Consider the following 17928-nt stretch of genomic DNA (forward strand, 5'->3'; position numbering starts at 1 on the left):
TGAAATGTTTAGGGGGAACATGAAGGGGAGCTTCTTCACTTAGAGGGTGGTGAGAGTGTGGAACAAGCAGCCAGCGCAAGAGCTCGATTTCAACATTAAGAGAAAACCTGGATAGGTACATGGATGGGAGGTTATGAAGGGCTGTGGTGCGTGTGCACATTGATAGGACTAGGTAGATTAATGGTTCAGCATAGACTCGATGGGCGGAAGAGCCTGCTTCTGTGCTGTAGTGCTGTATGACTCAAAGACCCAAAAGGTTGTGTGGACCAATGAATTGGCTAAAGCTGCTTATCCAATGTGCTTTTATTTCTGTAAATAATACATACTGTACATCTGTTTAACTACATTCCCTGTGAAGTTTGGGGTTGAGGTATAGAACCTAGGTAGGTCTTTCATTAATTCTGTAAAGGAGTGATATTTTATCCCTGCCCTTTGAAATATGTTCCTGCTTTTCTGGGAAGTACAAAATGAAACCTTTTGTATTGGGGCCAACGTTCAACCGTCTGCCCACTCGTTATCCACCAACCATATTGGTGCCCAAGTAATAACTCATCACTCTTTTGAGCTAGAATGATGTTTATTGGCTGTGTAGCTCCCTGACCCACGTCGGCTCGCAGTATTCATTTCAGAAAGAACAGTGGTGCAGTTATCAGAGCTGCTGCTTCACAGGGCCAGAGACGTGGTTCAGTCTCGACCTTGTGTGCCACTTTTGTTCTCTCTTCCATCGACCATGTGTGGTTCCCTCGGGTGCTCCCCTTTCCCCCCATATCCTAAAGACGTGCAGGTTGGAGGGTTAATTTGCTGCTGTAAATTTCTCCTAGTATGGAGGTAAGGGGTAGAATCTGGGAGATGGGGGGGAGGTGCTGAAAATGAAGGGGAGATTAAAAACAGGACTGACGTAGGGTTAGTGTAAAGGATGGTTGACAGTGCGCATGGACTCTGTGTGCTGCAGGGCCTGTTTCTGTGCTGTCGCTCTCAATGACTCTTAACCTAACATGTTCAGAGTCCCCACTTCATAACACCTCCGATAGGTCTCTCAAAATCTAGATAATGCTGGTTCCTGCATCACCTACTGAGTGAATTATATCCGGCTTAACTCCCTGTAATATATTTGTAGGAATAGCTCTAATCAGATGGGTGACAATGTGTGGACGTCACTCATAACCATCTCCATTCTCTTTCAAAGATGTTACTTATCAAGCTTTTGGTCATTGTCTTCCTCAGGAAGTTCCTGATGGGAGCAGAGGTGCTCATTCTTCACAGCAGCACTCTGAGGAGGAAGTGTCATTATCAAACACTCGTACACCTACTCGTTATCACAAATGTCTAATCAGCCGATCATGCGGCAGCAACACAATGTAGGAAAGTATGCATCGGTTCAGTTGCACTTTCAGACTGACCCATCAGAATGGGGAAGAAATGTGATTTAATTACTTTGACTGCCAAATGGTCGTTGGTGTCAGACAGATTAGTTTGAGTACCTCAGAAACTGCTGATATCCTGGGATTTTCATGTGCAACAGTGTGTAGAGTTTACGGAGAATGATGCGATAAGCAAAAGAACACCCAGCGAGTGGCAGTTCTGTGGGTGAAAATGTCTTGTTAGTGAGACAGATCAGAGGAGAATGGCCAGACTGGTTCAAGCTGACAGGAAGGTGACAGTAACTCAAATAAGCACACTTTACAACAGCCGTGTGCAGAAGGACATTTCTGAATGCACAAAACATTGAACCTTGAAGTGGTTGAGTTTACAGCAGCAGAACTCCACGACCATACACTCAGTGACCACTTTGTTAGGTGTGGAAGTTGCCTGATAACGTGGCTACTGAATGCATATGACTCTGTCTTGCACTTTGACACTCCAAAGAATTGCTTGAGATGTTTTGTTATGTTGAAGATACAATAAAAAAAATGGAAATAAACAGAATATTCAGAATGGTGGGTAGCTATTTCTAGAAAAATAAGATATTAATAGTGAAAATTAAAAAAAATTAAAACTGAGGTTGCTGAAATCGAAACAAAAATGATGAAAATACTCAGCTGGTCAGGTAGCATCTAATATGGTTATATGTTATGGGGATTAGGTAGGTCACAGTACTAGGGAAGTAAACTATCATTGTCATGTTTAGTGAATAAAAGCCCACACAGAGGGTACAGTAACTTGGATGAAGATGATAATGTATTATTTTTGCACATAGATAAGCTAAGGTGAATAATTGAGCCACTAATTCTTGTGTCCCTTAAGACATATTCCATTTCTGTAATAATCATTGTTAATGAATTGTAAAGTAACTTGATGTTAAAGCTATGGTTTATTTTTAAAGAAGCCAGCTGGACTATGTGAAAGAAGTACACTGTGGTGACCTAAGAAAGGTTTGACAATCCAGTCAGAAAGAGGGACTTCTTGTAAATCATGGCTTTCTCTCTTTCTCACTCCCAGTGTACAGCACAGTATATCCATCCTTGAAAAGTAACTTACAGCATATTCTGCTTGAGCTGCTACTGTATCAGTGACCACCATTTACTGGTGCTTCTCTGTACCACCGTGACCAACTCTCTTATTTTACCATCTTTAGCTCCACAGGTGATTCGAAAGATCAGAGCTGAGCAATTTTCAGATGCTTCTGGGAACCTGAAGCTTTGGTGCCAGTTCTTTAATGTGCTGAGTGACTCCACCATCAGATGGGACAAAGATGGACTTCACTTGAACAAGCTGAAGCGAAGGTAGCCATCACCAGCTTTGCTCCTGTGCACTGGGACCCAGTGATAGATTTATTTGTTTCAAGTGGATTGGTTCCTTATTGTAGTTTCATCTGGGAAATACTGTAGGCAACTCTTTAAAGATTTTGGGGCAATGTCTCGTGTTTGGCAGTGGACTCTTGCAAGGTGCGGTGAAAAAGCCTAGTTCCACTGGTGGTAATGCTTGGAACTGCTTGGATTTGGCTAATATTTATTTTCCTTTCTTGGTGGATTTTTTCCAGCGCTGGTGATGAGAGTCAGGTGTCATTGGCAATTGCTGAGGCTTCAGCGAAGGACTGTGGTGTTTACAGGTGTGTCATGGAAAACGAATATGGTTCGGATGCTACCGATTTCCTCTTGAGCAATGAAAGTAAGTGGAGATGTTAGATTGATTTGTAAAGCTTCCAATGGTTTTTTGGAGGGACTGGGGATGGGTTTGTCATAGTTAAGAACCTAAATGTAATAAGAATTGCTGTATTCTTTCAGAGAGCGGATTAAGGCACAAAGGGGCAGATAAAAGATTCTTTTGACCTGTGATAGTATGTTTATCATCTTCTCTGTCTTGGACATTACAGCGATTTTATAAAAATCTGTTATTAGGGTACAGCACCATTATTGGTGAACCAAAAGTCTGATAGACTGATGACACTAATGAAGATCACCGGCCTTTATTTCCTCAGAAGGTTAATGAAACTGGGCACATTCCCTTTGACCCTCACTGATTTTTTTGGGTGCATCTTAGAAAACAACCTTTCCTGCTGCATCATGGCTTGGTATGGCTGAGACTGCAAGAGAGTTGCGGACTAGGCTCAGCACGTCGCAGAAACCAGCCTTCCCTTCGTGGACTCTGCCTGTACTTCTCACTGCCTCGGTAAAACAGCCAACAGAATCAAAGGCCCCTCCCACTCCCGTCATTCTCTCTTCTCCCCTCTTCTATCAGGCCCTTAGAACTGCTGCTCACTGGATGTTTTGCTTTTCGCACCATTCTCTGCAAACTCTCTAGAGACTATTCTATGTAAAAATCCCAGGAGATCAGCAGTTTCTGAGATAATTACACCATCCCATCTGGCACCAACAATCATTCCATGGTCAGTCACGTAGATCACATTTCTCCCTCTTTCTGATGTTTAGTCTGAACAACAAATGAATTTCTTCTTCTTCTGACTTTTAATGGTGTTTGGCAGCCCAACTTGAAGGTGCATTACTGCCACCAGCTGGACTGGAGTGTGGTGTAGAGAGTTGGGCAATAAAACCCCTACTGGTTCTTTATTAAATGAAAACTAGATTATCCCAAAAGGCACTACGGATTGTAACTCATAAATCACAAACAAGAGAAAATCAACAGATGCTGGAAATCCACGTAACACACACAAAATGCTAGAGGAGCTCAGCAGGCCAGGCAGCATCTATGGAGAAGAGTACTGTCCCGTTGAAGGGTCTCAGCCAGAAATGTCAACTGTTTACTCTTTTCCACAGATGTTGCCTGGCCTGCTGAGTTCCTCCAGCATTTTGTGTGTGTTACTGTGAATAAAAGTCACTCCGATAACTCAATAAAGTTTTAAAATGAAAACTATCAACTCCCCAAAATATTAGTGAAGCCTCCATTTGACCTTTTTCAACCTTGTATGCTTAACTGAACCGCCTGACCATGTCTGCATGCTTTCATGCATTGAGCTGCTGCCACGTAATAGGCTGTTAGATATTTGCATTAACAGCCAAGTGTATAGGTGAACCTAATAAAGTGGCCACTGAGTGTTTGATAATGACACTTCTTCCTCAGAGTGCTGCTGTGAATAGTGAAGACCTTTGCTCCCATCAGTGACTTCCTGAGGACTGCACCTTAACCTATTGTATCAAAATAGTGCAGAATTAATGAAAAAAAATAACTTGATTAGATCTTGATTTCCTCTGAGCTAGTTTAAATTGTTCTAGGACTTTATGTCCATCCTCAAAACTACCCTGGTAAGATATGCTGCTGTTGTTTGTTTTGTTTTTGTATGCATATTAAAATCTCTTATCGTTGCTGCAGCATTGAGTGGATTTATTTCAAGAGAAGAAATTGAAGGTAAGATTCATGCTTCGATTTACCTCACTGAGTTTCTTTATCTCCTCCTCACTGTTGCTTATAATCTAATGTGCCTGCGTTGCCTTGGGTCTGTGTTTCAGTGGGTGAGGAAATTGAGATGACCCCCATGCCAATCACCAAAGGTTTAACTGACACAGGTTTCTGGGGCAACAAACTCTTTGGCAGAATTATGACAAAGGACCTTTACGTTGGCAACGGATTTCGGCGTAAAGCGAGCCGGGTGAAGGTTATCTATGGATTAGAGCCGATATTCGAATCTGGTGCTACTTGTATTGTCAAAGTGCGAAACTACATTTCTTATGGGACCAAGCATGAGAGTGGCCTTATTGAAAGCAACCACAATCTCACTATGCAAGTAAGTCATGCACTTTGATTGAGTTTGTTAGTTATATCAGAAATGATTCTGTTGCAATGTCTATGGATGGTTTTCTTTACTTCCTCATCAACCTTGATGGGTTGGTATTGGCTTTCTGGAAACTGAGGGGTCAGGAAGTTGAAGGACAATAATATATAGAAGCAGAAACCCACTAAGTCTGCCCTGCCATTCAATTGTGGCTGATTTCTTTTCAACTCAATTCTCCCACCATAACCCTTAACCCACACTCACCAGTCAAGAATATATCAATCTCTGCCTTAAGTACACTCAGTGACTTGGCCTGCATGGCCCTCTATAGCAGCAAATTCCTCAGCTTTACCATCTCTGGCTGAATAAATTCCTCCTCATCGCTGTTTTAAAAGGATATCTCTTTATTCTGAGGATGTGCCTAGATTCTCCTACTTATGGAAATATCTTCTCTACATCCGTTCTATCCAAGCCTTCATCTGGTGGCATTTGTGAGTTTCGTGGGGCAGTATTCAAGAAATTCTTCATTGACTAGTTGGGGAGATGGTTGGCAAGGCCAGCTATTCCTCTTCTCAGGATGGTGAAATGCTGAAATTCTCTACCCTGCTTGGCTGTGGAGGCTAGGTCGTTGGTCATGTTCTCCCATAAGATTGCGCTTTTGAAACAGCAGGGGATTGAGAGCTACAGGAAATTGGTACTGAAAAGGAAATGGTTATAGTGAAAAGCTGGTTAGATTCGGAAGGACTTGGTGCCCTAACCTCGCTCCTAATGTCCTATGTTCATAGCAATTACTAACCCAAGTTAATTAGCTCCTTCATGTTCTACTCCCCACCACCATCTTTTCCATGTGACATTTGCACTCACTAAGTAGAAATCTCATTTGAGTGAATGAAGTGGCTAATATAAACAAATTAATAATATTTAAATGTCGGGAGGATATGGTAGTCTCAGACTGGTAGTTACTATTCAAGGGGATCACTGCTTCCGTCAGTGACTTCCTGAGGAGTACACCTTGCCCTAGTGAATCAAAATAATGCAGAGTGAAAGTAACTCAATTACTGTAGGTCTTGCCTTCCTCCTTGGAAGTTATTGTAGGATCTTGTGACCTTCCTCACAGTATCTGAGCTGTCCTGGTGAAAGTATGCTGTTAGATTTTGATACCAAACTCCTGAACCAGAACCTCTATCTGAGATCTGTTATGGGAAAAGATTACCTGGCAGACAGAGGAAAAGACTGAAGGATATGATCAAAGTTTCCTTGATGAATTACAGTACCTCCACTGACTCCAGGGAACCTCTGACCAGTGGAGAAGAGGAAAAGCTTTGGTTTTGTGTTAGGGACTCGGGGGCCATCCACTGGGAGTATGTAGAGGCTCTGCACAAGTTGAGGAAGGAATGTTCCTCACAAATGGCCCATCCACCTGGTAACCTCCCACCCACCACCTCCTGCCCCGTCCACAGAAGAGTTTGCAGTTCCCATATCTATCACTTCAGCCACCTGAGAACGACAGAGAAAGCCATTCACCCTTGATCTTAAGTGATTGCTGAAGAAGAACGAGTGTTACTGATTGAGGATGTTTGGGTGAGAGTAATGCCAGTAGTTCTGGTTGTCATTCCAATAATAATGGCAATATTCCTGGGGCTCTCAATGTAGGAGATTATGATAACATCTGAATTTATAAGCAACTTTTTTTTAATTTACAGGAATGTAAACTTCAAAATACAGCAAGAGAATACAGTAAAATATTTGCAGCTGAAACTCGGGCAGTCGATGGGTTTGGTTCAGTGCCAGAGTAAGTGTTTTGCCTCATATCTAATCCTCTCATTACTATAGTCTGGTCTTTTCAGAAGATGGTTCTTTATGCCTCACCTGGATTTGTGTTCCTAGGGTAATTCCATTGCACTTGCTCTATCGGCCTGCCAACAACATACCTTATGCAACCATTGAGAGGGACTTGGCTGGGCAATTCATGAAGTATTCTATGGAAGACAAGAGTAAGAACGTGGTAGATGAGTCTGCCTCTGAAATTGAACAGAAGTGCCTCACCTTTCAACACTGGATTTACCAATGGACAAACAGCAACTTGCTAGTGACTGACTTGCAAGGTAGGATAACAGTTACACCTTGTAGGACTGAAGGGATTTTGCATGAAGTACCTCTGTAGACTTGAGAAAGACTAGCTCTGTAATGAAGAAGGTACTTCCAGAGATGGAATTCCTCAGAGGGTGTTACACTCCATTTTTGCCCCTCTGTAGTTACTTTATAAAGGTAAAATATTGGCCGTGAAGCAGAGCCAGAAAGGGAGGTACCCACGGCTGGGAATTTGTACCATTTGCCAACATGAGTCAAGCCCCATTGTTAATGCATCTACGGTATATGGATAGGGTTGAATAAAATGGATGTGACAGAAATGTTTCCAGTAGTGAGAGAGGGTATTGGATCTATAGAATTCATTACTATAGATGGCTGTGGAGGCCAAGTGATTGGGTATATTTAATGAGGGGTTGATAGGTTCTTAATTAGGGTGTCAAAGGCTATGGGGCGAATGTAGGAGAATGGGGTTGAGAGGGAATAATATATCAGCCGTGATCAAATGGTGGAGCAGACTCAATGGGCCAATATCTGCTCCAATGTCTTATGGTCTTGTATATCTGTATATTAAGACTGCACTCCTTCACTGCACTGAAAGCACACAGCAATCAATCATGCAGCCTGAACTGTACATTACTGCTACCCGAGGTTCACCAGCAACCTTCCCTTTTCAATGAAGATGATGATAAATCGCCAAATAAAATAAAGGGCTGTGTGACTGTTACCAGGAGATAAAAGTAGCTGTGGAGGTTACCTTGCTGCGTTGGTGCAAGGCTGTGGGTGTGCCTCAGTTTTGTGGATGCAGGGTATCAACGTATTTCTGAGCTCTCTTACATTGTGCTGCATACGTTCTTGTGTGCTTGATCCTTCTTGGAGACTTTTCCTGCAACTGAGCACCCTCGTGATAAAGTAGCTGTATTACCATGTCTGAGGTCACTGGCAGTCGGAAGCTCTTGCAGTGGTTAGGAGAAGCTGATGAAATGGTTCCTCTGCCCATGCAGTTCCTGGTGAGATTCTGGCTGTGTAAATCCCTGTTAGATTTAACATCATTTGCTAGCCCATTCCTCAGTAGTCCAAGTCATCCCACCAGCTAGAAAATCTACTTAATAAAGCACACCCCTCTTTGTACTCGAGGAAAAGCAGTAACATTGAGCTAAGTGAAGTTCTGCACTTGGTTGGGCAAAGGATCACTAAACTGCCACTGTATATAGGCAAAGGATGGAATGGAGGAGAGAATAAAACGGGCTGGAGTGGGATGAGCGTACTTGAGTGTCTAGTGGACCTGGTCCTGTGGTGTGTTACTCTGTGACACCCTGACTAATTCCTAAGTGTCTGTGCCCTGGAAATGAGGCACCTTAAGGGACAGAATTCTTCACAGGTTGCTCAACTCCAAAGTTTGTAAAGATTCATTACTGTGAAGGTAAAATGGTGGATGGGAAGTGCAGAGTTGGGGACTGGGTATTCCTTCTGCTCAAAGCCAAGGAGTTGCATGTTCTGGTAACGTGCCCTTTGGCCCATTGAGACCCTGCCATCCATCAAATCCCCATTGACATTAGACATACACCAATCACATTCTATTCTCCAATTAACGTACAAAACTGCAGGTCTTTGGGGGTGGCAGGAAACTGGAGCACCTGAAGGATGGAAAATATATTCACAGGGAGACTGTTAATTCCACATAGGGAGCACTGGAGATCTGGAGTGAGGCCTCATCACTAGGCAGCAGTCCTGTCCGAGGGCCCATCGTGCCTCGAGTGAGACCCAAGTCATTTTGATAGCATTAAGCTATTATTATTTTCTCATTGAACTTTTCCACCTGTTTGCTTATCTACACAGGAGTGGGACTGAAGATTACAGGTGTGCAGATTGCAACTAATTCCAAAGGGTAAGTCCAGGTTATAATTCATCCAGCACAGACAAACACCATAAAAGGCTTCTTTTCCAGAAGTTCAATCTGGTTCAGTCCATGTGTGACTTTATGCATGCATTCTTCCACTTATAATTATATTAATTTGCATATTAATTATAATTTGCTTCCATTGCAAACACTTCTGATTATCAAGTTGATGGAATTTCAATTTTGAGAGTAGAACTGGTAAGCCATCTGCAGCACCAAAGATGCATTGCAACAGATACTGTAGTTTCTGGTTAATTGGGACACATCATTTTGGCCCAAACAAGCAGGTCCTAATTAGCCAAAGTTTCATGGAAATAGTTAAAAGGTATATTAAAAAAAGGCAAACTACTATTTAACTGAGTAACAAATCATGTATTTAAATCAAATACAGAACAAATTAGAACACTACCAATAGTACTATAGTACTAGGTACCAGTTCTTAATAATTATCGACAGAGGAATTCATCCAGTGTATGCTGCTGTTTTCTTTTGATTGACTGTAAATGAACAAAATCAGTGCAGACCCTTAGTGCAGATAATTATCTGCTTCCAATGCCTTCCTGCAATCCAACAGTAAATTTCCTGCCATCCTGTGTGGTCGCTAGCTCAAGCTGATGATGGTTGCTGGTGTGTCAAGCCTGCAGTTGTAGATCTCGGCACTCCAGTTATCCCTGCCAGCCGATTATAAGTGGTGTTAGGTGGATGGCTGTTAATTTGGTCCAGTAGGGTAATCTTTTTCAGTTACTGTCATATCTTCTTGTGGCATCTTGGCACGGGTCTGAAATTTAAATAAACAGAATTATCGTAAATCACTGCTTTTGAATCAGCATCCGTCTGCCCAAATGGATAACATAATACAAAAGGTTTTGGCCCTTTCCCTAGATGCTGCCTTGACTGTTGAGTTCCTCCAGCATTTTGTGTGTGTTGCTTTGGATTTCCAGCACCTGCAGATTTTCTCTTGTTTGTACATAATACAAACACACACAACTGACACTATTTAAAAACTGTTTGCTCTAAGCACAGTGTAGTGTCTAAAAGCTATGTAAGTGCACGTGACTGACACTAGTTAGAAACAGTTTGGCACAGTCTCCTGTCCCATTTAAGCCACATAGTGTCCCAAGTAAGCGAAGTGAATGCCAGCTATTTTCTTGATTAGGTTTCATTCTTTAAGATTGTCCAAAATAAGTGGCTGCCCCGATTAGTCGATGGTCTAATTTACCGGAAACCACAGTGTGGGGCTTCAAATGAAATTTATCACTGAACCACATTGATATTAGTTTGGGTGAGGAAAATTTGTACTGTGGTGGAGATGTTTAGAGAGACAGTTCCACACTTAACAGGTTTTGGAACTGAAGGCAGATGGATTAAAACATTTTGCCATGCATGCCTTGAATTTTCAAAGCATTTAAAATGGAAACAAATTATAATTAGTATGGATTTTATTAACACATAAAACAGAAAAATGATCAGAGTATAGTGAGGCAAGCAAGGGTGAAGTAGACTCTAGTAAATCTTTGTGTTGTTATTAGAAACATGAATGTGAACACTCTGCCTACAATTTTCCAATTCTCTAGATAAAGGACGAGTGTTTGAGGAGTGGACTACAGCTAATGTACTTTTGCTTAAAAAGTGAGCTTGGAAATAAACTGGATAATTACAAGCGATTAATTTCTGCAGTGAGAAAATAATCAGAATTAATTCTAAATGTAAATTTTCATTTAGCAAAGTACTGTATAGATTATTCAGGAATAGTCAACATGGATTGATTAAGGGGATATCATATCTGACTAACAACTTGGTTTCTTTGAGGAGGTAACACAAAGGATTGAAGTATTGTTGAGGGGCTGCATTTGGTGTGGTAATACATTGATTTTAGTCAGTGTCTTCCATTGCAGCTTGGTAAAAACTCAAAGCCCTTGGAAGAGTGACAAAAGGGATCCAGAATTGTTTTAGTGGCAGAAGGCAGTGGTTAATGGTTGCTAAGCATTTTGTTGATTTGAAGGCTGTTAGCAGTGGGTTCCACTAGCTCAGTACTTGGTCCCTTGCTGTTAACAAATTCATATGTAAAAGCTAACAGTGGCGAAGAGGTTAGCGCAATGGTTTACAGTACCAGCGACCCGGGTTCAACTCCCGCCGCTGCCTGTAAGGAGTTTGTACGTTCTCCCCGTGACGGCGTGCGTTTCCTGCAGGTGTTCTGGTTTCCTCTCGCGGTCCAAAGATGTACCGGTTGGTAGGTTAGTTGGTCATTGTAAGTTGTTCTATGGTTAGGCTAGAGTTAAATCGGGTTGGTGGGAAGCAAGGCTCAAAGGGGCAGAAGAGCCTATTCCGCGCTTTATCTCATTATATTGATACATAGAAGTAAATAATGAAGAAGTTCTTAAAGGTCACCAAAACTAACCACTGAAGAGGAAAGTTTTAGAATGCAGGAAGATAGAGATGGTCTATAATCTATATAAGTGTGAGGAAGGTGGCTGCTGGGTGCAACAAAGAAAAAATGTTTGGTAAATAGAAAAAGAGGGACCTTGAAGTGCATTTACAGGAATCCCTAAAGGTGGTCGGGTGGATCAGATGGGTGGTTAATAAGGCATATGGACTACTTTCCTTTCCAGAGAATAGGAGAGCAAGGATTTCATTTTAGAGTAAGATACAGCATGAATTAGACCTTGGCTGCAGAGAAAATGCATGATTGTATTGGAGAGGGTGTGTAGGAGATGTATGAAGGCATTTCACATGCACTCCTGAGTTGTTGGTAGGAAGATCAGAGGGGAGATGGGGGAAAGTAAAGTCCGCAGGGGGGTGACAGGGGTCTGGAACTCTCTGCAGGAGATGTAGTGAAGAAAGAAAGCCTCCTCACATCTGAAAAGTACTCCAATGTGTAATTAAAGTGTTGTGACCTTCAGAGCCACAGACCTAGTGCAGGAAGATGAACTTAGGCCAGAGAGTGCAATGATCTACCGTATATCTGTAGCAGGATGCACACAATCCAGCCATTCAGTCCAACTGCTCCCTGCTAGAATTTATGTTCCACATGAATTCCCTTTTGCCCTTTATTAACCTTTGATTAGCATAACCTTTAGTCATTTCCCCCATATATTTATCCTCTTAAATGCATCTGTACTATTGACTTCAACTACTCTTTATGGTAGCATGTTGGATACGTATGTTCGCTCGGAATTCCTGTTGGAGTTATTAGTCATTATCTTCTTTATGCTCCTTGCTTTTAGAAGCTCGAACCATCCTATCTCCCTCTGGTTCTCCACCTCTTTCCCTTTATTCCATGGCCTATTGTCCCCTACTATCAGATTCCATCTTCTTCAGCCATTTTCCTCTTCTACCTATCACCTTCCAACTTCTCACGTCCTACCCAATTTTCCCCTTCCCCACCCACTTGTCTTCCCTTCGCACCAGGATTCATCTATCACCTACCAGTTTGTACTCCTCCCCTGCACCCACCCTTTTATTCTGGTTCTTCTGCCCTCTTTCGTTCCAATCCTGATGAAGGATCTCTGCCCAAAATGTCAGCTGTTCATTTCCCTGATGTGTGTGTTGCTCCAGATTTCTAGCATCTGCAGTCTGTCTTGTGTCTGGCATTTCAAATAATTTCTTCTGTAAAACCTCTTTTCCCTGTCTTGCCCTGCGCGTAATGCTGAGAGTATAATTCGATTTCTTTCTGCAGGTATCAGGGACTGACAGGAAATTGCTCTTCCTCAGTTATTGATGAATTTCCTGACACCCATCATTGTAACCACTTTTGCGAGGTGCTGGGGTTGAAGTCATTGAAGAGCGTCGATAGCCTCCAGCCACATAAACCCAAGGGATCCAAAAGTCCATCGATGACAAGGAGGGCTCAGTCAACGCAGTCCAGCCCTCAGACACAGAGAAAGGGTCAGTCAAGCCCACAGACCCAGAGAAAGGGTCAGTTAAGCCCACAGACCCAGAGAAAGGGTCAGACCAGCCCACTGGTCCAACGGAAAGGGCAGACCAGTCCACTGGTTCCGCGGAAAGGCCTGACGAGCCCACAAGCTTCTCGAAAAAATGCAACAAGCCCCAGCATTGTTCGCAAAGCAGACAATGCAGACAACTCTCAGGAGACAGTGAAGCACGAAACTGTGGAGATCCCTAAGTCTGTCAGACTTCGGTAGACATGTTGGAGCAGCCTTCAGATGGTGAAAGGGCATATCAAGCACTTTTATTTTTGGCAAACCGTTGCTTAATCTGGAAAGATTTGAGTCAAATGAGGGATACAAGAAACCAATGAAAGTTAAGTGTCATCAACAATAATGTCCCTGGGTACTTAACATCCATAAAAGGTCCCATAAGTTCAAACTTACAAGTATGATCATTGGTGGGTGACATTGAATACAATTAGTTCCATTTGGGAGGTTCTGAAATCATAAATCAGGAGAACAAAGTTTACATGTTTTATGAGCAACAGTATAATCTTGAGATTGAAATATCCAAATGCATTAACTGTTCTTTATAATTTATAGTGTAAGTTCTATTATTTTTTATTAATTGGCTTCTAAGTTTATGGCAGGGATAAAACCTCTGCTGCAGGCATGCTGAGGTGGGAAGATACAGAAGAAAGGGCGTTAATAATGACTGCGACTAAGATCCTAAAAGTACTCCATACTGATGAGTACTTTAGTATTCCGAGTGTTTATTTTGGTAACAGATTACGGGTAAGTGAAGTATTTGATATACATTATGACTAGTTGGATGGGGGATTACCTGGGACCATTATTGGGAGATTGACACATTTTGTATTGTTTTAAGGACAACATTTCTAAATGCCGTTACTGACCTGGTTTGTGTTTTGAGTTTTTGCAATGACTGGAGGACTTGATTGTGCTGGCGACTGTCTCTCAGCCGGCGGTGAAGTGCAGTTGGCCTGCATTGTTGACAGTCATCCACAGGTCTGTCTTTGCCCTCACATTAGGGTCACTCGAAAGCTGGAACTCCGTTGCAGAATGACGTCACATGCACGGATCGCCTTGCCTCTTCTCCGAGTGCTTCTCTTTCTAGATCACATAGTGTCGGCATACTCTGTACTCGCCCTGCAATGTAAACGCACCATTCTTAAATTCTTGTGACTTTCACTATCTGCTTACATTTGATTGGGAGAATGCCAAATAAATAATGGATCCCTCCTAATATTCCTCTCCTGTTAAAGTGGGATGGAAAATTTGGTGGAATTCTTAACCAGGACGTAATCCTGATTTCTCTTCTGCACTATAGTCAGCGGATCAATGCGAGGGAAGGACAATAATGGGGAAGGTTACTCCATCGCGTTCTTCTCCCTGAGACTAGCTGAGCTTTCTTGAATACTTATTTAGTTTGTAACTGCTAATGAACTGATTACCCTGGATAGTTTGAATCCAGGTGCTTATGGTACAACTGGTGGCCCAGTCATAAGATGCTTTTATACTGAAATGCAACAGGCCCCAAAATAGACGCCAATGAGAAAACCATTTAGCGCTCACTGATTTAGAGAACCAGAGACAGATTCCTACATTCCACAGTCAATAGTGCTGTTGATCGCTGAAGCACAAGCTTTGTGGAAGTAAAGACACTCAGAGGGTATGTTGCGTAACCGACATGATTCCTCCATTGGTGAGAGCCCAATGTTACCCCTCACCTCAATTCAGTAAGACAATAGTGCCAGACCCATGGATAAAGTTGGGGAAATGCCACAGATATTGTTGCTATGTGTCTTTACAGCCTCTCTTGTTTCAGAGAGCAGGTGAAATTCCAGTTGTAACCTCCTGGAATTCCTGGTGTAGCATATGGAGATATCACAGTGCCAGGACACAGCTATGGATGTCCCTCTTACGTCAAATTTTAGGAATGTTCAACAAAGTTGGATTCTAGCATCTCCCAACTTCATTGACCTTGGAGTGGTGTCTTCCAGCATCAAGGGGAAGAAAAAATGGGTAGCAAATCCATCACCACTGTCAGATCTTGACGGAGTGCAAGTGTTCAGCCAGAATGGATCCTCTAAACCAAAAATGCAAACACCGTCGCTCATATTGGGCCATCTTCTGAGGTGCGCCCTCTGGTTCCAGATTAGCTTACTCCCACTTGGGTTTTGAGGTGGTTGATGAAGCCAATTTAGGAACTGCAGACTTCTACAGATGGCACAGCAAGGAGGTAGTCAACGGGACAGGAAGATGGGTAATTTGTGAGGTGGTGTACTCCTTCTGTTCCTTGTTTAGGCCCTCTGTGTGCAATCAGTGCAGAGCCTTGAGGTTCTCAGCACCACCCTGAGCGCTGCCTCTCTGCTTCGAGCAGCCATGGATCAGAGATTCCCAGGAGCTGTTGGGTTTCTTCAGGGGAGTATTGAGAACATCCTTGAAATTTTTCCTCTGCTAATCCCTTCCCATCCCAGAGTTTAGAGAAATGTGTTTGTTCTGAAAGTCTAGTGTTGTGCATAGGAACACTGTGATCACCTCCCCATGGCTGCGCCGCCCTGCTCTCAAGCAGTAAAGACCTCTAAGAACATAGACCACTTCCCATATCTCACCATGAAGGTAGAAATTCAGGATCAGCTTCAATCCTTCTGCACAGTCTTTAGTTGATTGAGGAACCGGGCATTTGAACATCAAGACTTTAGATCTGGCACAGAACTTAGCGTCTACTGGACAGTAGTAATCTCTGCCCTCTTCCATGCTTCCAAGGACTGGACTGTCTGAAGCATACATCTCAAGACTCTAGGAGAATACCACCAATCTCAAATGCTCCAAGTTCATTGGAAGTGTAAGTGAAGTAATGTCATTGCTCTCTCTCAGACCAACACTCCCAGCTTTTGAGGTCTACGTTACTCTCAGAGCTGAGATCTGGTAGAACCATAGGAGGGTTGGAAGACTGACTGTGGAAGTTCTTAGGTTACCTAAACTGCGCATACAGAAATTTAATATGAACACATTAAAAGTGCTAATTGGAATTGCAACCCCATGGTGTCGTGGCAATTTGCCCTGACGTTCTCCGGGAGCAGTATATTTAACCAGCGTGTCTGATCATAGACAGTGTACAAGCCCACGGCTTGAAGGTGATCTTAGGGAAGAGGAGCCCTTCCCAGATGCACACAGGTATTTGGGTTCTTGACTCAGTTATAGGAATCCCCCAAAGTAGACAGCTGCCATTGGGCTGTTGGCTTTTTATGAAGTGATGTTGAAATGCCTGACTTGACGGTTTTATGGAATTGCAGTTGGATTTCAGAAGTAGGTGAACCTGGGAGAATAGATGATCATGCATTGGATTTTGGTGCTGCTGTCTCCTAAGACATGGCACATCCATCAGCATTGAAGACTCTAATCCATGGGCAGTGCTGATGAGCTATACAGAAGGAAATAATCACAGACAAAGTACGACCTTTAAAGTTACGGAATGATCATGGCACAGACCACAGGGGGCTAGTAGACTTGGGGTGTAGGGGAGGGGGGATGTAGCATGTGGGGTGGTGTGATTTGCATATTTTACTGCCTCTGATTTATATAGCAACACCGACCAGAATTGCCCCAATGGTGATTGACTGAGATTTGTTTTCATGCAGCCAAAAAATGTTTGGTACAGTCACTAGTGACTCTTTCACTTCAGCTTTCAGACTAGTGATGATTGATACAGCTGGGGTAGTGAATTGTGGTTCGAATTGCGCCAGCTCTGTATTGTTTGAGCAGTGCCAAAGTAGAATGGAATAGTAGAAAATAGAACAATGCGATTTTTCTTGAAATCTGGTATGCTGTTTACATTTAAAAAATCGTGTCAGCTTGGTAATGTTTTTCTTTCCTCCTCTCACCCTTTGATTGCACTGACAAACATACCAAGAACATTACCGTGTAATAAGGAACACATTCTGGATATTATTGGTTCTGTTGGATTACCTTTTTTTTGGTGTGCCATTGCAAAGTTTGGAACTTCCCCCCACACACTAAACATTGCATGAAGTGGCTTCTAACCTGGAATTAAATATTTGCAGTACACCAGTTGTGAATGTATTCCATCACAGCTTCTTGTGGTACAATCAGAGATTACATCTGTCAATTTTAGTCACAGCTTTAAATATTCATATTTAAACTTTTGTATTGATCTTAAGGTGTAAGTGCAGGGATTTGAGGATGATCAAATCAACTTTTAATTATCATTCACACTATACGTAGATACAGCTGAATGAGACAGTTCCTCTGGGGTCAAGGTGCAAAACGTTCAAAATAGCAAGCAAACATTCAAAAATAGCAAGTAACATAATTTAAAATATCGAGCAGAGAAGGATATTTGGCTGAAAAGAAATATGTAGTCCAAGAGCCTGAACAATAATGTACATCAATTGATGGTACAGTCTCCTGGCAGTTTACAGATGCATGCAATCCAGCCTGTCATTCCACTGCTGGAACACAGAGAGCAGCACCGCTGGGAGAGGCCAGGCCTCAGTCGAGCTCAACCATGTTGTAGTGCTTCCATGTCTTCCACCTGGTCTGCAGCAGCAGGCAAGCCTGAGGCTTCGAGGCCTAGTCCTTACTACAGCTGAGTCTACACAGCTCCCATGTTGACTGTCCCTGCACCAGACAAGGGTAACAGGCCTGCAGCAACTTACATTATCAGTGTCCAACAGAGCCTTGCGATCACAAGTGAAATGTCCAAGACATGGTTATACTGCACCAACTCTGATGCTTCCAATTAGCAGGCAGCAACACGGTTTGCAGCCAGGTCAGCTCCTTCAAACCCAGACTTGCTGCTCTGACACACCAGTCCTTTGAACTTTCGGCCGACCCCTTTG

General features: G+C 42.7%; 1 protein-coding gene across 3 annotated transcripts in view; it reads left to right on the forward strand.

Moving 5' to 3' along the window:
• Positions 1–16552, forward strand: part of alpk3a (alpha-kinase 3a) — a 79813-nt gene extending 63261 nt beyond the window's left edge. For all 3 annotated transcript variants that reach the window (XM_072282341.1, XM_072282343.1, XM_072282342.1), the window contains exons 7-14: positions 2576–2723; positions 2981–3108; positions 4768–4803; positions 4905–5179; positions 6871–6959; positions 7055–7272; positions 9095–9143; positions 12832–16552. In XM_072282341.1, coding sequence (XP_072138442.1) covers positions 2576–2723; positions 2981–3108; positions 4768–4803; positions 4905–5179; positions 6871–6959; positions 7055–7272; positions 9095–9143; positions 12832–13297 — 1409 coding nt within the window. In that variant the 3' untranslated portion in view covers positions 13298–16552. The remainder of the gene's footprint in view (positions 1–2575; positions 2724–2980; positions 3109–4767; positions 4804–4904; positions 5180–6870; positions 6960–7054; positions 7273–9094; positions 9144–12831) is intronic.
• The last annotated feature ends 1376 nt before the right edge of the window (positions 16553–17928 follow it).

The sequence above is a fragment of the Mobula birostris genome, chromosome 18, assembly GCF_030028105.1.
Source record: "Mobula birostris isolate sMobBir1 chromosome 18, sMobBir1.hap1, whole genome shotgun sequence".
Taxonomy (NCBI): domain Eukaryota; kingdom Metazoa; phylum Chordata; class Chondrichthyes; order Myliobatiformes; family Myliobatidae; genus Mobula; species Mobula birostris.